Source organism: Mchenga conophoros, linkage group LG6, assembly GCF_057382185.1.
Source record: "Mchenga conophoros isolate Kocher_MC1m ecotype Shallow Benthic linkage group LG6, M_conophoros_male_GT1.1, whole genome shotgun sequence".
NCBI lineage: Eukaryota > Metazoa > Chordata > Actinopteri > Cichliformes > Cichlidae > Mchenga > Mchenga conophoros.
In genome coordinates, this window is record NC_140531.1 from 25,245,564 (window position 1) to 25,271,024 (window position 25,461).

General features: G+C 40.5%; 1 protein-coding gene across 1 annotated transcript in view; it reads right to left on the reverse strand.

Annotated features, from left to right (window-relative positions):
• Nucleotides 1-781: 781 nt before the first annotated feature.
• The window catches only part of adgrl3.1 (adhesion G protein-coupled receptor L3.1), an 87,046-nt gene continuing 62,366 nt past the window's right edge, over nucleotides 782-25,461 (reverse strand). Inside the window, exons 14-24 of the mRNA XM_085277009.1 lie at nucleotides 24,336-24,545; nucleotides 20,696-20,916; nucleotides 18,040-18,106; nucleotides 16,895-16,986; nucleotides 12,791-12,959; nucleotides 11,229-11,408; nucleotides 9,984-10,077; nucleotides 5,883-6,011; nucleotides 5,251-5,268; nucleotides 4,458-4,760; nucleotides 782-3,475 (exon numbers count right to left, since the gene is read on the reverse strand). Coding sequence (XP_085133135.1) covers nucleotides 2,832-3,475; nucleotides 4,458-4,760; nucleotides 5,251-5,268; nucleotides 5,883-6,011; nucleotides 9,984-10,077; nucleotides 11,229-11,408; nucleotides 12,791-12,959; nucleotides 16,895-16,986; nucleotides 18,040-18,106; nucleotides 20,696-20,916; nucleotides 24,336-24,545 — 2,127 coding nt within the window. The 3' untranslated portion in view covers nucleotides 782-2,831. The remainder of the gene's footprint in view (nucleotides 3,476-4,457; nucleotides 4,761-5,250; nucleotides 5,269-5,882; nucleotides 6,012-9,983; nucleotides 10,078-11,228; nucleotides 11,409-12,790; nucleotides 12,960-16,894; nucleotides 16,987-18,039; nucleotides 18,107-20,695; nucleotides 20,917-24,335; nucleotides 24,546-25,461) is intronic.

Here is a 25,461-nt window from a genome sequence, read left to right on the forward strand (position 1 = left end):
GGTCCCGCATGCCACAGCCGCTCTATCACGTGATGCATACTGCTCCAACGTGCTAACGTTCTGAGGTGAGTTACGGCGTGTTGCAAGTTTTGTGAGGTGCTTTCGTGATATTTAATGGATCGGATTACATTTTTTATTTTTCTCCGATATCCGATCCAGTAATTTAGGTCAGTATCGGACCGATACCGATACGTAATATTGGATCGGTCCATCTCTAGTATGGACCGAATAAACTTGGAAGAAAGCCGGACCAATTTAAAATATTAACTGATTTCCACTTTGATAGACAGGGAGAGAAAATGTGCAGCAGTGAGTTTCTGCTGGTAGCGTGATCACCATGGGTTACTTGCAGAGGTTCATATCACACTTAGTTTTTGTGAAAGTAATTATTCACCAATCACATTACCCTTGAGGTTCAGTCCTTTATATGTATAGAATATGTAAATATATGTTAATCTCCAAACAATGGAGAACTAATGTATTCACTGACAGAAAGAAGTCTTCAAAAATAAATTGCCTAATATGATTCTGTAAACTTCCCACACACTCAGCTATGGCACGCAAAAGCTTTAACTGGCAGAAGCTGTTCTGACAGATCGAAAAAGCAGAATTTCACCTGAGAACCAGATCCAAATGCATGCAGCGAGATGTTTGCATACTCAGTCTCACCAAATGGTCAGAAACACACATCTGAAGTGAAAACAGTGATGGGTTTAACTCTGTGTTTGTGTTTAATTTCAGCATAATCACTGAAAACACTCAAGAGGCAGAAACCCGCAAAGCTATGTCAGTAATTTATTTGTTGGCAAACAACTTTCACTGTTACAACAAATATTAGTTATGAGATCATTCAACGTGGAACCCATACAAAAAGAATAAATAATTAGCAGTAATATTGTAATAATAATCAAGATCATAATAATTTAAAAAAAGAAATGAAAAACCCCAAAAATTAAAAAAATTAAAAAAAACAAACCCAGTGCCACTTTATTTACTCCTGCCAGCTTTCTTTCCTCTGAGCTTGTTTTGCTGTATTTAAACCAATAAACTGATAAATAAATAATTTCTCTCTTGGGGACATGGCGGGGTTTGTGGAATACATGTGCAAGCTACACTTCATACACTTATTCATTTTCCTGCTAAATAAGTAAACATTGGCTTTCCACATTGGACAGTGCTCTTGTGTGCAGATTTTTCACATTTTCAGTACACAAATATGGTGTAGCCATGATATTTCATTGGTAAGACTGACCCCTTTGTAAAATAGTAGATTCTCTGAGCATTTTTCTGTACAATAAGACCTCAAACAGCACTGTAAGTTATTATCAGTTGCTAGAATATTTGGCAGAGGATATGTTTTTAAAAACTATTTTTGTGCTACGTCTTAAATCTGGCGTCTTTGTAATTTTTCACACCGAGGCCCCTCGCGCAGGGACAAAATGAGATGAGATCCTCTTCCATCAAAAGTCTAAAATGTAGCATTTCCATAGTAATCGCTTCCTTCGTCTCTTAACTACTTCAGTTTCCTGCTTGGTTTAAATCTACACAAGTGGCAAAGTATATAGTAACAACTAATTTGCAAAATGTACGTGACAGTGGTGCTGCTATAAAAAGGACCAGGATGAAGTGTGCGTAGGGTATATGCGTATTAATTAAGGGGTGCTTGACCGCCTCTGCATTACGAGAGAGTGACATGAAAGATTGTTTCTTGCTCGTTCTGCAGTCCTCTCGTGAACAGAACATATCATTGCATTTCAGAACGTTTTCACACACAAAAGGTTTGCAACTTAGGATTATAAAATAAAAGACTTGGTCATATGCAACATTTGTATCTGTATCTGGATTCTGTACAATACATAGAAACAGTTTGTGATTTCTTCATAATCCTTTGATAACGGAAAACTTTTACAGAAGAAAGGAGAAGAAACAGAACTTTTTTTTTCACTTCAGTCTGTTGTAATATGATCTTCCTTCTTTGTTTTCAGTGAAATACACAGTAGCCACTGTCACTACGACTTGCAGGAATGTTACACCAGCCCAGACACAACTCCAGTTTAGCAGATACGAACAGGAAGAGAACTTCGAACATCAGTTTGATATGGTTACAGTTCAGCCGCCCAAATAATATCAGTGGTTCTTTTTCTTTTCTTTTCTTTTTTTTTTTTTTCTTTTTTTTGGGTGATTGTTAGTGAGGGCATATATCATACATCCTTCACTTGATTGGCAGGTAGCGGTGCTTCTTTGGGGCCAGTTTATGCTGTGAACACCAGAGTCTGACGTCCTGCTCTACCCTTTATTGTCGTGGAAACGTCATCCAATGTATGCGTCTTTAAGAGTTAGACAGACAGACAGACATACAGACAAACAGACAGGCAGCTCTTTTCACCCAGGGCTGGGGGGCCTGGGCCCTGTTGTGGTGGTAGTGGAGACTATATGCTATAATCTGCTAGAGGTCCATATTGGTAAACTTGTAGGGCTACGGTCAATCCGAAGATTCCAAATAAAAGTAACAGGTACGGTAAAATTACAGAATCCCTCCCCGTTCCTTTTCTGTTCTGAGTTCAAACATTCCATTCTGGCTTGATGTTCACAAAAAGTCTTTTAGAGCTGCCCTCTCAGTCTGCACCTTTTATGACAGTACATTCAATCCCTGCTTTTAACTGGCCAGTGATGTCTCAATCATATTGTCATGGGCCGCCGTTAATGTTACACACAGTACCTCAATCCAGGGTCGGGCCAGCTCAGTCTGTCAGTCAACAACACAGAATGTTTTCACTGAAAGGTTGAAAGTGTAAAGGTGGGCTGGGGAGGGACAGAAGTCTCGACTGCCTCTATAGACTGGTAACCAGGTGAGAAGGGTCTACAGGCGGCTCCTCGGGTGATGAATCGGACTCATCCTTGCTCCCAGAGACCATATATCCATCACTGCCACCACGGCCCATGTGGTAGTAGCTCTGCAGCTCGTGAAGGTGATTCCTGGAGCCCAAGTTTGGCATGCTCTTATAATAGACATCATCCAGTTCAGGAGCAGTAGCACTCTTACAGGGCTGTAGCTCCCCGGAGCTGTCTTCCTCTCCGTCTGTTAAACCATTCATCTGCCCATCTGGGAGGTCCGTCAGCACTGGCATGCTGGTGTAGAGTGAGTCTCTGTGGTTTGGTGAGTGCGTGTGCTCATCAGTGTGCTCGTTTGTCAGCAGGGGAAAAAAGCTCTCGCTGGTCTCTTGAGGAATGCGCCGTGGCCGGGAGAAACTGTGAGGTGGCGGTGGCGGCGGGGGGTGGCTGTCTGGCGGAGGAGGCCGTGGCGGCAGGAGAGGTGCATTGGACTCCTCTCTGATAATCTCCAAACCCAGGTTCTCCTCATGGGGGAAGGCTACAGAGTTGTCTAGTACCATGGGGCCATTGTCCTCTTTACTGCCTCCCACACATCCACCAACTCCACTGCTGCTGCTGCTGCTGCTGCCCCCTGCCAGGCTCCCTGGAAGAACCAGGCAAGAATCATATTACACCACACATCTCAACATGTTAGCCCACTGACGTTAAATCATTTTGAACAAAAAGCACTGCCACTGCTACCCAAGGCAGAAACTTTAGCATTACTAGTAAAACAAGTATTCAATTTTTTAAATTGTATACTTTATTGACCCCCGTGGGGAAATTCCTCTCTGCATTTAACCCATTCACTCTGTGAAGTTTAAAGTCCCCACTCTAATTTTCAGAAATTAACAACAGATTAAATTAGTCCTGCTATGTGACACCGGACCCAAAGAGAGCGATTTAAAGGATGTCAGCTCATTTGATGTCATTGTCCAGGTTGTCTTGCTTTCGAAATTACAGTTTTACTTGAGCTCACCACTTTCAACAGTGCAATTTTCGCCAGCATCATATGTCTGTTATCCAGTAAAAAAAACCAAAACCCCCCCCCCCAAAAAACTACTGTCTGCTAGATCTGCCCACTACCAAATGTCACACAGGCAAAGCAAAAGGAAAAAGGATCAACTTCAGGTAAATCTACGCTTCACAATAGCTGCCAAAAGTGTAAAAGTTTGGTATTGACATATCAGCTGTGATAATATGTCGCAGTTGTTTAAGCTGTCTGCGAACGGTTAGAAATAATAATTATTGTAGATTTTAATATGTTGCTCACCACTTCTATTGTGCTGTTTTGTTGAGTTCACCTGAACCCTCAGAAGGAAGGGTTACTGCAAATCATTATAAATGACAGGCTTTTGCTTAATTCAGTTTAATAATCACCTGTCTGCATAAATCATTGTAACCAGATAAAAACCCAGATTCTACTCATTCACCCACAGAAACAAATAAAAAGTGTTTACACGCATTTATAATTACTCTAAGACTATTTTTGTTGTAGTGAGTTAACAAGCAGTGCCACTTAATAAATCGAAATATTTACATCTGTTTATCAAAACCTTCAATTATATAAATGAAACCACATTCACCTCCATTGGCCATGCTGCTGTTCACCAGTTTGTTCATGAGGTTGTGATTGCGCTCCGTGGTTGCTCTCTCATGATTGTTGAGGTAAGATGGGATATAGTTGGACGTCAGCTCCTTGAGGATCTTCTTCTCTAGAGTTGTCTCCTTGTGGTTGCCGTGGGTGCCGTAGCCGGCGCTACGGTCGAGGATCTGGACACAGTCGCTCAAGTACTCACTGCTCGCCATGCTGTAGTTGTTGGCATGGTTACCATTAAGAGGGAGTGTATCCATAACACTGGAGTCTCTTGCGTTGTTCAGGATGCCCTCTGAGAAACAATTTTAAAAAGTGCTAATTATTAAGATGTAAGAAAAAAACAACTCCCAAGTGGTTTTTTTACAAATGAAAGATTTTAATTATTGTTTCACATCGTAGTGGGTGCTGTGAATTGAGGATTAAAAATTAGCAATGATAAATTTCTTGGAAAGAAAAATGCTTCAAGCGTCCATAATTCATTAAGGAGAATCTTCATAAGTACTCTTCTTTTTCAATTGCTGCTAGCACTACAACAATACAAAAAGAAAAGTTAAAATTTCACTGAAAAATGTTTTAAGTAGAACTTCTAGTAATTATACAGGAGTTATTATCACATCTCATCTCCCTGCTGGTCGACTAATACTATAGATACTGTATATCGACTGGAAAACTTTTTGGGGAAAAAAGGTTTTGCATAGGTTGGATTTAAAACATTAAATTGCTTTAAATTCAAGAAAATAATTATGTAGCTGAAGTAGTTTGAGTAATAATGTAGTCCATACTTGTGTCTCGGTATGGTGCTAATGGACAGCATGAGGGAGAGAGAGAGAGAAGAGAAACACAGATGTGAATTTAGACATTGACAGAAACACATTTCAGCCACCGTTACATCAACAATTGCTCAACAACTAAAGGCAAGTTGACAAATTTTAAACACAAAAATCTTACATAATCATTACAGAACAAAATATCTGTGCTTTGTTATAAAGACAGAGAAAGAAACAGCATAAGAATCATATTTAAAATGCTATAAATGTAGATATTAAGCTTATGCAGACACATGCTGTTGCACAAGCAACACAAGGCCAAAATGACACATGCATGTAAAAATAAAAATAAAAGTAAATCTAACATTCATATAAAATGTAATATATAAGAAATATTTCATGGTTCACAAGTAGCTTTTTTAAGATATAGCAAATCTGCAAATAGTAATTTAGATAGAGTTGTATGCATATATGTACAGTTCAGTGTCATTGATCATCTCACTTGGGAACCATAACATGCATGCATCAAAATAGAAAGCACCTTTTAAACTGAAAGAACCGTGCAAACTAAATCAATAAATAGATAAAATGAAGCAACTCTATGCTACATTTAAAAATGTTGTTCATAAATGGAACATCAGCCACACCTTGGGTGTTGTACATGCCCACAGCTGGGTTGTTATAGACTGCCGAGTCCCCCAGGAGCGTGTTATAAGGATTGTTAGTACCATGGGGACGAAGGAGAGCATTAGTTATAAGATGATTAGCCATGGCTCCTGGTACAGGCAGATAGAGAAAGAGAGAGGAAAAGCAATAGCCAAGTCGAGAGAGGAGGAGAGAGGAAAAGCAACAGCCAAGTCAAGAGAGAAAAAGAGAGAAGCACTCAGGAGAAAAAAAACAGAGTGGAGATAGAGGTTAAAGGAGAGAACATGTAGCCATTGCAGAGTGGAAGTAAGCAAGAAGGAAAAAAGAAGAAGGGAGAGCGAGATGGAGAGTGAGTGTGTGGAAGAAAGAGGGAGAGAAGAGGACAAGTAAATCAAACAGGCTAACAGTTCAGGGAGAAAGGCAAGAAAAAGCTTGACAAGTCATTCTTGCAGCCATTGCATACAGGCTGAGGGAGGGAAAGGGAGAAGGAGACAGAGAGAGAGAAAGAGAGACAAAGAGAGAGTGCCATAGCTTGGAGCAGACTGTGCTGCAGTTCAATACGCTTGAGCAGAGAAGCATGACTACAGGACAGTTAATGGACAAAGGGGCCACAGAAAGTGTTTTCAGTGCATTTTCTGAGAGACTGCTCATATACACATTAAGACAATGCAAAAAATACAGGCAACAAATGGGCACAACAGCTCTTATGCATTCATCCTCATGATGCTATTGACACTGTATGAAGCAGGCTGTGCTACTGCTGTCTGTGCATGTCATATAGCTTTAAAACAGAGAGGGGAAAAACAGGTTCAAATATCTCTGTGGTTTCAGCATAAACTCAAAGCAAAACATGATAAGAAATAATTATCTTTATCAGTTTTCTTTTCCTTTTAGTACCTTAGCAGCACCACTAATGAGGTGCAGAGATGGCATTATACATGACCAACCACTGTGTATGTGACGACCTAGTGGAGAGTCTGCATCATGCAGTTTTTCTTTTTGCTTTTCTTTTCTGCTCTTTCTAGCGGCTTCAAATGCAATCTTGCTAATATTATACAGTTGTCACTGACTGTGTGGGATCTGAACTTATGGTTATGTAAACTAGCTACATCTACGGATGCATCCCGTACCCAGTAAAATCATGTCTAAAGGCTAGTAAATCTATGAAAAATATAGGGGCACAGCAATTTTTTACTTCCCTAAGGCATTTTTTTTCTCATTTCTACACAATGTAAACTATAAACTTATGATTCCTATGCCATTATAACCCAGCATTTAAGAACTACATAAGTCATATATTGTCATAATATTCAAAAAAGGGGAATATATGCATTCTAGATCCTTTCAAATGTATGACTACACAAATTATTCATCAAAACTACAAATTACGGCGGCGTAAGAAATTGTAAGCTCTGACACATCAATCTGCTGCAAAATGGTAAAGGTGGAGGGAAATTTGTCATAGCTGGACACACTGAAATGAAAATCACGTTAAGGATCTGTTATCTTTAATTACTTGAACTGATCCCTCCTTTTCTCGGTGCTGCCAAAAGTCAGCCACCGCTACGTGAATGCATGAGTTATTTACTGGTTGATTATGTGACGTGACGTCATTAGTCTCAAGCTACTGGAACTATTGTTGATCTTAGTTTTGCGGATGTCATCTGTAGATTTCCAGAACGTGTGTGTGTGTATATATATATATATACACATGTACATGTGTGTATATATATATATATATATATATATATATATATATATATTGCCTTACTTTAACCTTCCTAGTTTCTGGCTTACGTAAGGTGTTTAGTTGGCCATGACAAAAAATTTAGGTTGCTTCTCCTAATGTTGTTACTGCACAAATGAACCAAAGAGAAAATGATTCCCTTTTTTTTCTCCTTCTGGTCAAGCCTCCAAACAATCAATGTGGCATGTAGCTCAGTGATGCGCCTGTTTTACAACAGACTCTGTGAAAGTGTTGCCACATACACTAAGTAATATAACTACACTGAAAAAAGGCCTTGTTGGATTTACTTAATTCAATAGTGGACACTGGTTGCACACAAATGTTTTGCTTTGGCAGAAACTTAAACAACTGAGTTAAATCAACACAACTTATTCATATTCAATAACCCTGTGCATTTTGTGTTGATACAACGCGATTGAAACATGTTTAGATGAAGTAAGTTAAAGCTCTTGGAATATTTTAATCCTTCACAATTTTGTCATTTTATTTTAACACTATTCAATAACTTTTACCCCAGTACTACTCGGTCACTTAAATACTACATGTTGTCTTCATATTACATAATGTTCAACAAAGTCTAGAGTCTGGTTACCATAAAAATTGAATGGATCTACAACAACTACCATCCTCCTATCTTTATCCTGGTTGCAGGGGGGCTGGGGCATGAAATCCTGTGCAGTGTCGCAAGATTTAACATTGCTATATTATTGACTTACTTCACTCGAACATGATATGAAGAATTTAATCTAGCCTCTCTGCATATAATGTAGTTTCTACACTATATAGTTACACTTAACTTTAAAGCACAAGGCAATTGTGTTAAATACACACAAGATGCTTACATAAATCCAAGAGATGGCCAATCAATTTTTTTCAGTGTACAGCTTCTTTAGTCTGACTCTGTTATTGTAAGCTGGTACTGTCAGAGTTTATTAAATACACATGTGAAAACAGTATTAGCTGATAGACAATTATCTTTTACTGCTAGGGTTCCAGATGAAGTGCATACCTTTGATTTGCAACCCACACCCCCCTTTTTTAAATCTTTTTTTACATTAAGTAACAGCTACATTTTGAATTAATTGAGAATATCATAGAGTGTTTGAGTTTCACTAAAATGAAAAACAGCCACATACTAACAACTGACTCCTCTATTCCTGAGCATACCACAGAACCTTTTTTTTTTGGGTCATTGCTGTGTAGGTCTCTCTTCTTCATTATAACTTAAATGACCTGGGCATAACAAGAAGTCGGTCTCTTATCTGACAATCCAATTTATTCCATTCCACCGTTATCCAATAAGTCAAAGTATGTAGTTATTTCAACATCTACTGGCTAAGTAGCTCCGTGTGGCATTCTTTAAAGTGTGAGGGAAGGAGGAGGTGCGGGAGTCTTAAGCCCTGCCTCACTAAGTGTGTGATAATTCAAGCGCTGACACGCACCATGTCTGCTTTAGTATCAATCTGTCATGCTAACAGCTTATTAGTGGCCTGAAGAAAGTGAGGGGCCACACCTCAGCTTAGAGTCTAACAAATGGCAGCATGTGTTCTCGTGTGTGTGTGTGTGTGTGTGTGTGTGTGTGTGTGTGTGTGTGTGTGTGTGTGTGTGTGCACGTATTTCAAACTGTGTGGCCATTTGGGTATCTATGCCCTCATTACCCTAGCCCTCGGATAGCCATACCCATTGAGTTCATTCCTACAGTCCATTACACTGTCCTACTCTGAAGGGACTGCAATACACAGCTCTAAATAAAGTAGGGATACACTGAACTGGGCTTATTCATTTAAAAGGTTTGAGACTACAATAGCATACAAATTCTCAGGTGCAAATCCTGCAAAGTTTCGCTCTACTTAAAATGAAACGGGATGCTATGTGATGAGTAATGCTGTGAATTCATCTAAAAATATAACATTAATTTGCATAGCACACTGTATTATAACAAAGGTGTTATGGTGTTTAGTTTAAGTCCTTAACACATACTAACTTAAAGGATTCAAACCTACAGCAGTTAAAGAAACATCTGTCCTTGCAAAAAGAAGATTGGTGCTACAGCACAGTTAGCGCTTCACTCTGTAGATTTAATATTGTGACAATAAAGTAGTTTCAGTTTTGACGGGAGCCTGCCCAGACCTCTCCTTCCTGCGAAAAAGCAGCTTTTGAAGCAGCAAAAATAAGTAAGCGATATTTACACTATCCTGCTAATCTTCCGATCTTCAAGAACAAAATACCATTATCGGTAGTCTGGACCGCAGCTACTTTGCTAAATGACAGCGTATGCTGCCTGTGCCTCCCGCTATTAATAAAGCAGATAGGGTGACAGTGATGAGGATGCAAATTGTAGGTATCCCGTGGTTACCTCTGTTGAGCGTAGCAGAGCTGTTGATGTCTCCAGTGATGAAGGAGGACTCCTGTTTCCTCACAGTGTCATTCCACATCCGCCTGATACGACTCTATACGCATGAGAAAAGAAGCGAGAAAGAAAGAAAAGGGTAGAGACGGTATGGGCAAATTTGTAGAGGGGAAACAATAAAATGCAAGGGAAAAGAAATCAAAGGAAGAGCCAGCAACAGATCAAGGGAGAAAGGACACGACAACAAAGAAGGGAGAGAAATATAGTGAGAAAGTTATAATATATGGGAGGCAATTGGCAAAAAAAAAAAGGATCAAATTAGTGCAGGAGAGGCAGTAAATGGGGAAAAAAACCCAAAGCAACATCCGACAAAAGAGAAACAGGTAGGGAAAAATAATCATACATCAGTGTTTTTTGTACTCCATATACATTTTTTAAGCAACATTGTCTGTCACAGTCAGGGTTTTGGATCTCACACTTTCAACAAAACATCCATATTTTAAGTAGAGATGCACTGAATGTAATTTTACTGGACTATTGCATTTTTCTTTACTATGCTATGTTTTCTAACCTTTCTTTCGTGGAGAATTTCCATTTTTGCTCATAATAAAACATAGAAAAGTTTTTGAAACAGTCAATGTTTTCCAATACGACATCAGGTTACTGAACCTACTATCACTCCCACTCCAACAAACCCATAATCGAGTGCTCCAGGTTACTGGACACAATATTGAGCTTCTTCATTTACTGGCAAACAGTGCCAACAACAGTATATGATGCCAACTGAGCTGGGCAGATCGTGTCAGAGTTGGAGCTAATAAATGCTAAACAAAAGTTACTCTGACTTTGCTCTTATTGCAGAAAAGAGAGTTCTGAAATTACTAATGGATTGGCAGAACTATGAAAAAGAGTACATGGCAGATGGCTACACTGGTAGATTACTGGCAACTGAGTTAGCAGTATGAGGAAGCCAGATACATTTACAGCTTATAAGATATTACATTTTGCTTCACAGAAGTAATATATCTGCACAGCAATTAAAGTTGTTTTTGTTGTCTAAGGTGCACTATCGGCTATACCCTTGATCGGATATACTAGCCGACTGATCGGTGCAGCTCTAATTTAAAGCCCCAAAATAAACCGAATGGCATTCCAACTTAAAGTCGCATTTAATGTGTTTGCCTAAAATATGAGACGAGTTGAAAGTGAACAGCGATGATCCAAAACCCTCATGGCGTTATCTGGCCTCACCTGAGAATCTGCTGTGCTGTAGCGTCCAGGTGTGCAGGCAGGTAAGCTCACCTGTGAGCCTGTGGAGTAGCGGCCCGGGGTCCGCGAGGTGGTGGTTTTACTGGAGGAGGATATAGAAGTCTCCACGCTCTTGCCGCTGCAGCAGTGGGTGCGCAGACATTTGCCGTACTCTTTACGCACCTGGGCCCCAGATGGTGGGAGGAGGAAAAAAGCGTCAGAAACTGTAAATGCACTCTCAGCCAGCGCGTACAAAAGAGGGGGAATTGATTGATGTTTTTGCTTTGACGTTGCACATAATGATGCATATTTTCAAGATGACAGGCCGAGAAAGAAAAGACAAACTCTTCTTCTACTCAACTTCCTTGTGCAAACACTAAACCCATAAATTTAGACATTAGAAGATTAGCTCCATAAACTTTCCCCCATCAACATCCTCCCCAAGCTGCCACATATTCATCTAAAATGGACATATTCCTTAGGGGGAGATGTGATGCACTTGTACACACAGAACATCTGCATTTAGATCCCAATCAAGTTAGAACAAATACGACTGTAATTGCTTTTTAACAAGCTCGTCGGACTGGCAGGCATATATTGCCACATGCTCTGTTTGAACAGCTGTGTGGTGAGTTGCTCCATGCATCTTGGGAGAAACCAAGTTGGGTCGCAGCCAAAGAAAACCTCATCATTGTTCTGAGGACATCTCTCTGGATACCTGATCCCGTGACCTAGCACATACCTAAGTATACTGTGCACACACACCACACTTGTTTACTGGTCATGCACTTGAAACTAAAAATTGTCTGTGGGATGGCAGCCAGATGAGAGTATTAAGCATTTGATGAATCTTCTTTCCATATCCTACTCCTCTTCTGGAGTCCCAGGCACTGACAGTGTGTGGGAGACTGTAAAAGTATCCCGGTGTGTGTAGGCTCTTCCTGGAAGCCACACATAACTCAAGTATAAAAAAAGTACACACATGTGCTCACAAATGCCAGTAATCCTTTAGGCCAAGGAAACCCAAAAAAATATACTGAAGAGTTTGTTTTGGGGTTTTTTTAAATTATAGAGGACTTGAAAGGCGAACCGTGTGTTAATGTGAGTCATAAAATCATAAAACTCACTTGAGGAAATTACTTCAAGTTTCAGGCAATTAGACTTCAAAACACTCATGCATGTCCTCTTCCTGGGTCCAATATTTAAAACAATTAGAGCTGAATATTATCAAAGTGTATAATATGCTATTTCAGGTGCGATGACCCTGCCTGATGATGGAAAACTTTCTTTGCTGCTGCTAGAAGAAGTAAGACAAGCAACTCAGTTTGTTACCTGCTGCCTCAAGGCAAGACAGACAGTGACAGCGAAAGAGAGTGTTAGGTAGCAAGAATGAAAAGGTGAGAGAATTGAGCAGTAGGGATACTGAATGACCAATCAAACCTCTGTGACAGCTCTGCAGATATTTTTGGTGTCCCTGTTGATCGTTTCTGGCTCGCATGTGTGCCTCTGTGTGTGTTTGTATGTGTCTGTCACACTGGCAGCTTCTGTCTAGCTTTGTGCCTCACCTTTTTCTGCAGTATGCAGTGGAAGATGAAGATAAACATGCCCTGCAGAGAGTTGAAGATGGTGAAAAGGTAGGCCATGATCACGGTGCTCTCGTTGATGTACATTAGCCCGAACGCCCAGGTCAGACCGAGCAGACACAGCAGAGCTATGGCCCCGATCACCCAGGACCTACAGGAGAAGACAAACAGTGAAAAATGAGAGATGCTCGTCCTGTTACTGTGTGTCATTATCAAATGAAATTCAAACATGAGAAGTTTGTCTTTTCCCCCCGTGGTGAAAAAACTAATCAGTCAAGGCTGACGCATGAGGGACCATGAGACGATAGAGGGGTTAGAAAGGGTTCATTATGAGCCCCAACACTGTAGGAGTAGACTGGAGGAAACAGCGGGAGTTTTGCTTAAAAGAATTAAAGCCTTATAAAAGGGTTTAGAGGAGGCAGTGCGAGTGGATCTTTTCATTTAGATCCAATCTCCAGAGAGCGAGGAGAGGTTATAAGCGAGCTGACGTCAGCCACGGGTATCACGAAGAAAAGCATTCTTCACCGAGCACACTTTTCCCAAGCTGCAGCCAAACTTTCTCAGTCAAAGTATATGACAGGAGGTAAAAAATCATTTTCAGGCAGAAGTAGGTCCTGAAGTCTGTTAGCGCACTTGTGACTATAACAGTTTAATGGGAGTAGATTTGATAAAAGTTTTTAAGGCTGCAAACCTTCATTTCAAATAAAGGCTATGAAGAAGTGAGTCATAAAGGCCAAATGTCAGAGAAACTTGGTCATGCGGAGGCATGTGTATGCATCGTAAGTCCTTGTCTGAGAATGTGTGTGTGCGCGCACGTGTGTGTGCATGCGTGTGCGTGCGTGTGTGTGTGTGCGTGCGCGCGTGTCCACGTGAGTGTCTTCATCGGGCAGTAAGCAGAGGGACATTACGGCCATTATAAATGACATTTCCCACTAAAGGTCATAGATTTGTGTCTGCCAGAGCCGAGATGATAGCTGTTAATTTGATTGGCTGACTGGGCAGTGATCACCTCTAACACAAGTGATAGAGACAAAGAAAACCGGCAAGGAAAGAGAGAGCAGGAATGGAGATAGAGAGAGTGAAAAAACGCAGCGGGAGAGATATTAGGAGAGTCATGAGGAAGGAAGACAGACAGAGGAGGAGAGTAAGTGAGTGAGACTAAGGTGATTGATTCGATGTTTCCCTCTGTGGCACCATTCAGGCGAGACAGAACCTCCAATAAAGCTCGTCTGACGACCCTCTTCAATAAAGGGTATGCTCATCTCTCTTTTCCATCCCACCATTTCACCTCTTCCTCCAGCGTTCCCTTGAGTCATGGTTTCTCTCTCAGCTCTGTTTCCATGAATTCACATCTCACCTTTATAATATTTCAATAGCACATTAGGTCTATAGGTCACAGGACCTCACAAATCACACACGAACAAGAAATCCATTTTACAAGACAGGTTCACGGTTAATTTAGGTGTGTGCATAGACTACAGGAAGACTCCACAGACACATGAATAACAAGCAAACCAAACAAAATGTCTCTAGGAAGACAACACTGATTGGAGAGTGGCCTTACCAGAGCCAATCCACAACAAAGATAACTTATGATGGCTTGGAGTTAGAGAGACAAAGAAAACAAAAGGAAGAAAAAAATAAGACAAAAAGAGCATGATGGTGATTAACGAATAAATGAACCACAATAAGACATGACTAATGAAGTGAAATAGATTAAAATCTAGACAGCCTTCAGTGTTCTCAGAAAGACTAAGGAAAGTCATTAAGAAGAGGGGGGAAAGATCCAAAGCATCGTGTTTTAAACGATTCTTTGATTTCCATCTTTCATCAGATTTTTTCTTATTAGAGTACTTTTTCCTGAACTGCACTAAAGCAAAGATCAGCTGGCTTCGCCTTTGCTTCTGAAACACTTCCTGCTTGAAGTCCTACTTAAAAACTGCCTCCATTGGCAGTAATATTTAAATCATATGAGAACCGAGTCATTTTTGGGATTTACATTATAAATTCTGAGCTCAGATACGCGTTGAACTCTGAGCCAAGGCATATTGTTTGAATTAGACTGAGCCTTTTTTGTCTTGAGCTGGACTCGAACAAGAAATGACACAATCCCGATTAGTTAGCTTGGTAGAAAGAGTTTCAGTATTTAATGGAAGTGAAGTCATATTTCAGTGGCACCCTCTAAGGGTCTCTTGAATAATAGGGACATGCCTGAGAATAATGATTTGAAGAATTTAGAGGGTAGCATCTCAAAATTATGTAAGATAAAGGTGAAAGGCGCTCCATGCGACAGGGTAGCATAAAAATGTAGAATTAATTGAATAGTTCGACTTTTTGGGAAATGTGCTCACTTTCTTGCAGAGATGAATGTGAAGATTGATGCCACTCTTGTGTTTGTGCAGCCATGATGAAGTCGGAGCCAGCAGCTAATGAGCTTAGTGTAAAAACAATACTCCTGGTTCTGTCCAAAGGTAACATTCTAATGCTCACTAATTAGCATGTTATAGCCTTTCGCTGACTCCATAAACAAAACAAACTGAAACCAACAATGCGATAAATTCAGAGATTGTGTCTCTCTTGCCTGAGAAATAGTATTGTACCTTACCTCCATAATTTGTGTTTATGCTTCCACTTATATATAAATGATACAAACAACAAAACATAAAGGCTTTAACTGAACTAAAGGTATCAACTTGTAGCTTTTGTTACCATTGGGCAGCGCCAGGCTTAGTGTTTCAACCCTATTCGAGTCTTATGTTAAGCTAAGCTAACCATCTGCAGCAAAAGTACTGCGCAAAAATTTAGAGTTATGCCTCATTTCTCTGTATTTTGCTAGGAAATAGGAAGAAGTTGAATAGTTGAAGTGATTTAATGAAACGTGTGCAAACACACATACAGTATAAAAGGCGAAAACGACGTTTGTACAAAGTGAAGTGAATATCCATTACGCCGACCTTTATTCTCTAACATAGCCTGAACTCTCTTATGCAAGTTTTAATTCTTTAATTAGTCTTCAGGAATAGTTCTCCAGACTTCTTGAATGACATTGAAGGCTCTTTGGATTTTGGCTCTTTTCTGTTCTCTGTCAAGATGATCACACACGGCTTCAATAACGTTGCGGTCCGGGCTCTGGGGAGGCCAATCCATCACTGACAGCATTCATTATGTTTTTCTCTATCCAGGTATACTTTTAATGCACTGCCAGTATCTTTGGGATCATTGTCATGGTGTAAACTGAAGCTGTTTCCTAACAGGAGTTTTCCAGATGGTGGATCAAAATCAGGTCATACTGTAGAAACACTGTTGTACTTTTCTGCGAACATCCTCAGAAAATATTGATAAAGATTAGAACAAAAAATGTGTAATTTTGATTCACCACACCTTAAGACCTGTTGCCACTGATTTTCTCTGTTTCCTTTCCTTATGACTTGCTTCTTGAAAACTATCCTTGCACCGAAACCATTTCTGATAAAGCTTTAAATAATAAACGACGGATCAAATGAACAGCCAGGTGTATTTTTGACTTGACTTTACTATTTATTTGCTGTAGATAGTTTTTCTAGGCCTGCTACTTCTTTTGTTCTGCCCTTGTCCAGTTTCCTGTTTCATGACGCACTGCACACCATTGGAAGTCTTTGGGAATCATCTTGAGAATGCCAGTTCATTCCTTGAATTAGTCTGTTTATGCTCAAATGACTCATAAGTCAATGTTAAAAAAAAACTAAACATTTAACTGAAAATGGTCAGGTACAAGGACTGGATTAAAAATGAGTGCAAAAGCATTGGAAGACCTTTGGAAAGCTTGGAGAACTATTGCTCAAGACCCCTTAAAAATGCCGAGAAAGTTTGGATTCTTAAAATATAAAGAAAAAAGGGCAGTTTCACAATACTGTTGTGTCTTTTTCACAATAATGCTTATAGATTGTACTGTACAGACATCTGTCTTCTATTAGTCCTCCCTTTTGCAAAAAAAAAAAAAAAAAGCACAGTTCCCAAATGTCAAACTATTCCTTCTGCTTTATTCACACAAGCATGCATAATCACAAATCAGATGCACAAGTGTAGTAGCAGGATTGAAGAACTTACTTGATGTTGTCCAGACACCCAGAGTCTGGTTTGAGAATGGCCGTATGATGGAACATCTTATAAAGAGCGATGCCGAGGAAGATTACATTCAGCTGAAACACACAGACATAAAATCACACAAGGTAATTTTCTGCAGCAAGTAGCCTAATTAAAGACACAATGTCACCACAGCACTCACACAAAGAGTGATTCTTTATTTGCCTCTTCAACAGTAATTGGCTTAGGGACACCCTATCAGGCCCTCAATCAACAAGCCTTTATGTTCTCAAAATACAGCAGCTTGAACATCAGGGAAAATTTCAGCAGTTCGGGATCATTGTAACAATGGTAACCCAATTCTCATAGATGTGTTCTGTTCTATTGGAGTACTAATGCATAAAGAGGGTGGTTTAATAATGACTGTCTGAAGCGATACACTGGGTCTCAGAGGCTGTATACATTACCACTAGGTGTGGTGTCATAACAGTGCAGTCCCACCTGAACTGCTCCCCACATGTACATCCTGCAAGATCTGTGATAGCCTGCCTGACATTTCAAAAATGAGTACAGTGGATTGGTTCACAGGCTACTGGGAATACGTCTCATTGCTTTAAATGTCTTTGTATGTGTGTCTGCTTGATCATCAAACTCTATTCCTGTTGTAGTTTACTTGTTCGAGATAGGATGCCTGTTCCTGCTTCTCTGAACATTTTGATGACTGATGAAACATCAATCATTGGCAAACTTCCCGGGAGACTCTGTTCTCCAGTTTAATGTTCAATTTGGTGGCAAAGCAATAAAACAGCTAGATCAGGAGGAAAAACAGCACACAAATGAGTGCCTAATAGCAACATAACCTTGCTGAGTTTTTATCATAATCTGTGTGACGCACGGCGGCTTGCTCTCCATATCCCCTTCGAAGATTTCCAGGTTGCAGGAGTACGTGCCCGCCTGAGAGTTAATCCATGAATGGGAGTTATTAAGTTGACATATAGAGTTGCTTCCACTTTTACTTGCACTTCTGAGGAGCTCAGGCAAGCCTTGTAGGAGATTAACAAATACCTTAATGTGAGCCATCACTGCTGCACGAACATCTATAGATCTACCTACTCATAGATGAAGTGCTAAGTCAAGGGTGTGTGAGTATCCACGTGTGTCCATCTCACCATAATGATGAGTGTAGCAGGGCCTATGAAGCTCCAGATAAAGTAAGTATCCAATCGCAGCCAGCACCTAGAGACAGGGAGAGACGGAGACAGAGAGAGACGTCACGCACGAGGGACGCTGGGAAGAATAAAGGGGTTAAAAAAACATGTTCTTTAGATGGATGTAGGGTAGCAATCAGAGGATAGGACATGCATCACGGTTTCACACATATAATCACTGACAGGACGCAAGCTGGAGGAAAAAAAAGGAGCACATTATGACACGCAGTATATCAAATGCATCACGACAGAGCGAGGACAAAACAGAACTGGGGTGGATGTAAAAAGTGAAAGAGATGAAGAACAGGAAGAAAGGTGTTGCAAGATGGAGGAAAATAGCCTATACACACACCTCGAACATACATCACACACAGAGGGGGGAGACAGCGAGGGATAAGCACCTGTGATAAATAAAGCTTTACTTCTCCCTAAGGGCACAGATATATGACATGGCCACATCCTGCAGTCGCAAAAATATGACATGACTGTGTTCATTTGAATACTGAGTTATGGATGCAGACCTCATACGAGGCTATTTATGGAGTCTGCGGATGGCTGTGTTGAGGTTAAAGGAGAAAGGAGGGACACAAGTGCATGCACATTCAGTGTGTATATGCACACAAGCACACTTTCAGAAGACACGCATGAACATATAACCACAAACACACACACACACATACAATCATTTTGGACCACAAGGTTAGGATTGGTTGTAAAAGATATACTGCTGTATGCAAAATTATATAACCCCAAAACACCTTGACTCATCAACTGCAGCAAGCAGGGGAAGGAGAAGAAGAAAAAAAAGAGTGCCCTCCACTGAGGTCAGACCCAACTAGTTGCCGAAAAAGAAAAACGGCTGGAGCAAAATGGCCAACTGATTCATGACCAGCTGCTTTTGAATTATTAATCTTTCAATTTCCACCACATTAGAGAACCCTCCATTATGGGTCCCTGACTGTGTCACAGTATCCTCCATTAGGGCTCCTTTGCTAACTCGTAGCCACCTTCATTACGGTACATGAATGAGACTCAGTGCCACTGGCTACTGTGAAGAAGAACAGTCTGTGTTATGTGACAAGGTGACACAGCAGGAATGGCAGATGATATTTTCAAAGGTTTTGTCTCAATGTGTTATGTCAAAAATGATACACAGTGTCATTTTCAAGCCTGGGCTGATAAATGGATCGTGTAAGTTCGTTTCTGCTTTTTAAAAATTTCCAATTTCATTTACTTTTCAGATCCACAAGGCCCATGGGGCACGAGGACATGACGAGCAAGAGCATTAATGGCCTGGATGCAACATTACAAAAGAAAATATTATATTCATGCATTTATTTTTGGTTATGTGCACCTTTTACATATAAGCTCTGCTTCATTGTCCCAAAATATTTCACATCATTTTGCATTTAAAGTCACAGCAGTTGTCTCAGGTCCTTTACGACACTCTGTTTGTGATTATTCACCCAAAGCTTGGCACTGAGACTCTCATGTTTTAATGATCATCAGGCAATGAAATATTGATCTAAGTGGCATGAGGACTGGTGTGGCTTGATGGTTAAACACTGCTAAATTCAACCCTTCCCTCGTCTTTCAGAGCTGGTCGAGTAGAGTGTAGCTTGTGGAAAGCTGCAATGTCAGAACGACAAAAGGTCCCCAAATGACCAGCGACTGGGAGCATTTTAGAAGGTGAATCATTTATATCTATAACCACACGTCATTTTTCACCCTCAACACGGAGCGACTCATTTATAAGCAGCTGAGGGATGAAACACCTCTAAAGCTGTAGCCTTTCAGTGCAAAGTCCACATTGTTAGTGTTTAGTCTTATGATTTGAATGGAGAACAGGTTATGAACATGACTGTGCCTTATATATATTATATATGCAATATACATTTCATATGCATATGTACTTAATAATTAGAATGTTGGCCTCTTTTCAGAGTCAAAGCATGAATGAAGTGTGCAGGTGAAACTCTTACGTTCACTCTCTTTGAATCTGTAGTTTGTGTATTAAGCCTGTAATGAGATGCTGCCTGTCCTTTCTTGGATTCATCCTTTTTCTAGGGTTATACAAGTCAAGCATGCACAAATACGTTACCTTGTGCTTTTAATGTATGTGCTTTTAATGTATGTGCTTATCTTCCACTACTCTTCTCCAGAGAAGCTGGTTTTATTTTAATGCGCAAGCGTAAGCCAGTGTGGATGTGTGAACATCCTGACACACAAATCCATCTTTTCCTATCCCATCCCTCCATTCTCACACTTAAAGCAGTTTTTTTTCTCCCTCGGCATACTCCACTGCACACCCCCTCCTTCTGCCCCGCCTGTTAAATCCTTCCATATTCACACATTGTTGCTGCCATGCTCATGCAGGCACTCTGTGGTGCATCCTCCCCCTGCGTGTCCCCAATACTTCTCTACCACTCTCCATCCTTCTTTGCCTCTCTCTCTCCACTCGTTCTCTCTGTATTGACTCTTCAGAAGTGCCACAGCTTGTTGAGTCCACTGTGGCAAACGCAGCCAAAATGACAGCAGGCACTCCAGCCTCCCTCCCTTTCCCTCCCTTGCCCCGTCATCCATCCTTCCTTCACGCATTCTTCAGCAGCATCCTTACACTCGGTCGGTGCCGTAGCTCCTATAGTCCACAGCAGCGGAGACGGCCACTATGACAGCAGGTACTCCATATCCTGCCAGGTAGAAGTACTTAGTCCTGGAGTGTTCGCTCTCAAACACCTCTACCAGCATGATGTAGAGCTGTACCCCTTCCAGGAACATCCAGGTGAACGCTGCCAAGAAGAAGAAATGGAGCAGGGCCGCAAAGACTGCGCAGACAATCTGGTGAGGCAAATAAAGGATTGAGAGGGTTTAAAAATACAGTAACATTAAACTCAGGAAATATTTATTGTGCTGGACACTTGCACTGATGAGGCAGAAAAATAAAGATGCAAACAGTACAGGCAGTAAGGGTATGAGTCAGATTTAGAAAGCAATAATGTATCATATTCAGTTAAGGAAGAAAACGTAAGTGATTAAATATTGGACAGCCACTGCTTGAACAGGTAAGGCAGGGGATAGAATAAGGCAACGTGAAATAGAAGTCACAATCATAGTGTACTATGACAGAAATTTCAGGTGGCAGAATGACAAAAAAAGTAAAAAATCACTTCAAAATAGCAATATTATTGGAGACCCCGCCTCGCACTTCACTCACAGTCTACAATCTACAAGTCGTCCAGGAAGATAAATGAGAAAATATAAGTGACATGTTAGCGCCGCAGCCCGTGCTGATTGACCACATTTCAAAGAGATGTAGCGAAGCACTTTCAAAGGGGGCTGACAATGAGTTGTTGAGGAGGGCGAATTACTTGCCAGCGCTGTTGAAAATACAGTATGATTTTTGTCAATGCCAAAGATTAACAAAATAAGTGGAACTGCTGCAAAAATGACTCAGCATCTTGGTTTGAAAGAGACAAATGAAAAATCACATAAAAGTTGACAGATTTCGGAGCTTGAAAAAGAAAAAAAAGCTGTGAAAACATACAGCTTTTTTACGCTTTTACCAATGCAGAACTAAATGTTTTACATACGATAAACACTGTGCTTGTTAACATACTTCCTAGAGAATTGCAATTATCAAACACAAAACACAAATTAGAACGTTTTGCACCTACCAGAACTAACCCTGCGTTTTATACACTGAAAGTGAGTAAATCTATTTTAAATGACGTGCCAGTGAACAGTGACGGACGAAAGACATGTAAGTCTTAGAGTGATAGATGAAAACCCTGCGAGAGACTGCTCATTCCAAAGAAGAGAAGAAAAAACACAGAGGTGCAAAGAATGTGAATAAAAAAACAAAAGCCAGGGATCAAACCTAAAAAGACATTAATAATTTTGGCAATTCGATGGCAAAGAAAGAGTGTTGATTAAGAAAAAGAAAGGTGCAAAACGAATGAGCGCTGAAACTTGGTCAATCATGCCAATGTTCTAATCTAAAGAGTCACTCCTAAATCACTCAGTGGAAGCGCTAACAGACAGACTTTTATAATAGAGGAGTTTGCAACGAGAGACAATTACCTAATGTCTGAGAGACAATGAGTTTAGGGGGTGAGGGAGTCACTCATTTCCATTTCTGATGATCGCAGAGTGTAGCTTTCACAGGCAAAGGCGCACACATGCATGCACACACAGGTAGAAAAAAAAAGTGGCTGCTTATGCAAAGTCATTTAGTTTTCCTGCTGGAATTACTGGATTAACCGGCTTCGAGCTAAGTGATGCTGAAGATGTTAATGGAGGTCACGAATAGTCACCGGTAATTAACGGGAGAACAACACGCAAATACAGCAGCACACATACATGCAAAAAAAAACCCCACAAAAACAAAACAACATGATCCCTTCCACGCAAACACACAGACAAAGAGAAACGCACAAGCGCCACGATCAAAACGCGCTCTCCATCCAATTTGCTTTGTCTCTTCATTTACAGTGAGAAGGTTTTCTCACTGAAAGCTCAGCAGGATGCAAATGCTTCAAGGTGTTCTGAGGCTTCTTGTATACTATGGGGGAGGTAAAGGATACAGCCTTGAGCCTTAACTTACAGAGAGAAGTGGTGAAAAAGCTCGTCCTTTCCTGTGTGTTGATTATTATTTAGGTGTCCTTGTGCAGAGATAATAAAGGCGAGAATCTCCTCTCAGAATCTGTCCCATAAGATTTGTGTGCAAAACGCTTGTACCCAAGTGAGGTTTAAAGTTCTAATCCATGACTGGCGTACTGAATGCGGACCATATGGATTATACATCTTGGGCTATGACTGGAATGCACACCATGTGGATCCCCCACTGTTGAGCCAAAAAACTGCACTGCACTGAATTCCTTCAGGGATAGAGTTTGATTGGTTGCTTAAGTGATACGCAAAGAAAATGCTTCGCAAATTGTGTCTCATGATTTTAAAAAGCCTCCACGCTCTCGAGGGAAGGGCTATTTGTTCTGAGTGTCACAAGGACTTGTGCAGTTAATGATGCATTTGTTGTTCTGAAAACGCACATTTCTATTCCACATGCAGAAAAACACAATGATGTTGCAAATGACACTACATTTGACAAACGTACCACTGCGACCAATTAGGCTAGAGCTACCATTACGCCTGTGGAGAGTAGAACCATTCTTAAAATAGTATATAGAGCATATTCAATAAGTTAGCACTTTTGCCCACAAAGATGTGACTTCATGAAAAACTTCTATATAAATGTTTACCTGGATCGCAGGAATCTGTTTAAAATAATTCCCAGCTTTGCTCTAGATGTTTCACTTGGACTAGTCTGTCTCTGAGCCTGGTCGAGAGCAGATAACTGCTAACTAGTCAGTAATGCTTAGGTTTAATCTTACTAAACACATCTATAATAATGAGATAATTAGTAATAACTAAAATTATAATATATTCTATCTTATATTGTACATAAATTCTGCTTCACTCAGTCTCAGGGGTATTTGACAAATACGAATTGCCTACTTATAAGGAGGGAAAATAAAGAAAATACATAACACCACTTGACCAGAACTTTCAGTGTCAAGAGTAATTTTTTCAAAATAGCCATCTTTAATGGTCTTTATTTTACCTTGCTTTTGTACAAGGTAACTCTACTGTTGGGTACTGATGTATACAGACTGAGGTCACAGCTGAAATCCAACCGCACTGAGGTGTTAATCGAAAGCAGTCTGAACTCATATTCACAAATCGGCCTCATATGAGCTGCATAAGGTTTAACGCATTATATGGCAGATCTTTGTGGGCGCTCTTTGCATTGTAAATCATGGCTGACTATGAATGGATTGCAAAGCAGGCAAATTAGGTTCTTTTTACATACGCACAAGTACGTACATGATTTTGATGATGGGATTACTTAACATGTTGAAGAAAAAATAAATACATTTAATTTTGCAAATTCTATTGCATAGAATAGTAAGAATATTGTTTTGTTTCACAATCACTATGAGAAACGACGGCTTTGATTTATTCCAAAGATCACTGTTACTGTACAACATCTCCTGTTTTATTCAGTAGTAGCACAAGTGTGGTAAACCACTGACACAAAGTTAATAAACAGTCTGATGATTTGTGGTATTGGTCAGTGGATAGTTATGCCAACATGTGCCGTGGACTTGTCTGAATTTATGGTCAAAGTAATGTTCTTCCATACGCCGCGTATACTGCACACACTCGCATAAGCTCACACAGGGGAACTGGACCCTCACCGGCTGGTCGGCCTTGTTGATCCCATACAGAAACAGAGACTCAGCGATGAAGAGGCTGATGCAGAGGTTCTTGTGAATGGTGTTGCGATCGCTCTGAAGCCCTCTGAAGAAGCAGAAGGTGAAGATGCAGATAAGCAGGCAAACCAGTGACAACAGGATGCCCACCCACGTGATGACATCCAGGAGCACGTCGTGCATGCTGCCTGTTTTCTGTGAAATGTGCAAACAGAGAGACAAGTTTAAGTTGGTAATTCAATAATAACAATGTAATTTACAGCTACTATAGCTATGCATAGCCTTGGTATGCTAACATCATACATGAGTCATACTGTTGTAAGGTGAAACAAACTGTAGGAGCAGACAGTTAAATCTGTGTGTCGTTGAGCGTTCAGGGCCACAGCGTTACGCTGTGTTGCACAGGTGTGCTGGCTCTATCCATCAGTGTCCTGCAAGCTGGCAGGTAGAGCAATGTTCAACCTAGCACTGTTGTGATGGATCTACTGCTCAGACCCTCACACTGCGTTCACACAGAGCAGCCGAGCTGGCTCTGACCATGACCCCTTTGGAAGTAACACACATCCTAGCCCACGGGGAGGGAATAGGTGTCGCGCAATATCCAGAGTTACAAGGGCTGATTTGTGTAAAGAAACTTGGTCTTAACATAACAAAAGAGAGAGAGAGACAAAAAGTACTTATCCCACACATGGCGGGAGAATAATGCTTTTATTAACCACCCACTAAGGCTCATGGATATCTAAAAAAACAAACAAACAAAAACATGTTTTCACTGTCTGATCAGTCAAGCATCACTTTTAGAATGAAAATAAGACCTGAAGCTTATTTTTGTATCTGCTTTAGTAATCCAGAACTCTGAGATGTTTGAAGTACATTTTCCCCCTCAAATCAATGTCATCATGCAGCTTGACAAATCAATTGTAAAGATTTTCCCTGCCAACGTGGATATTCAGACTCCAAAGATTCATAATTTACTTTTCAGATGTTGTGGTCTTTCTCTCTTCTTTTCTTCCTCTCCTTCTATTTTCAGAATATGTTGACCAACCACTGCTAATCAAATAATAAATAACTGACCCATAGATATTGCCCACCCCCTTCTGGCATGCACAAG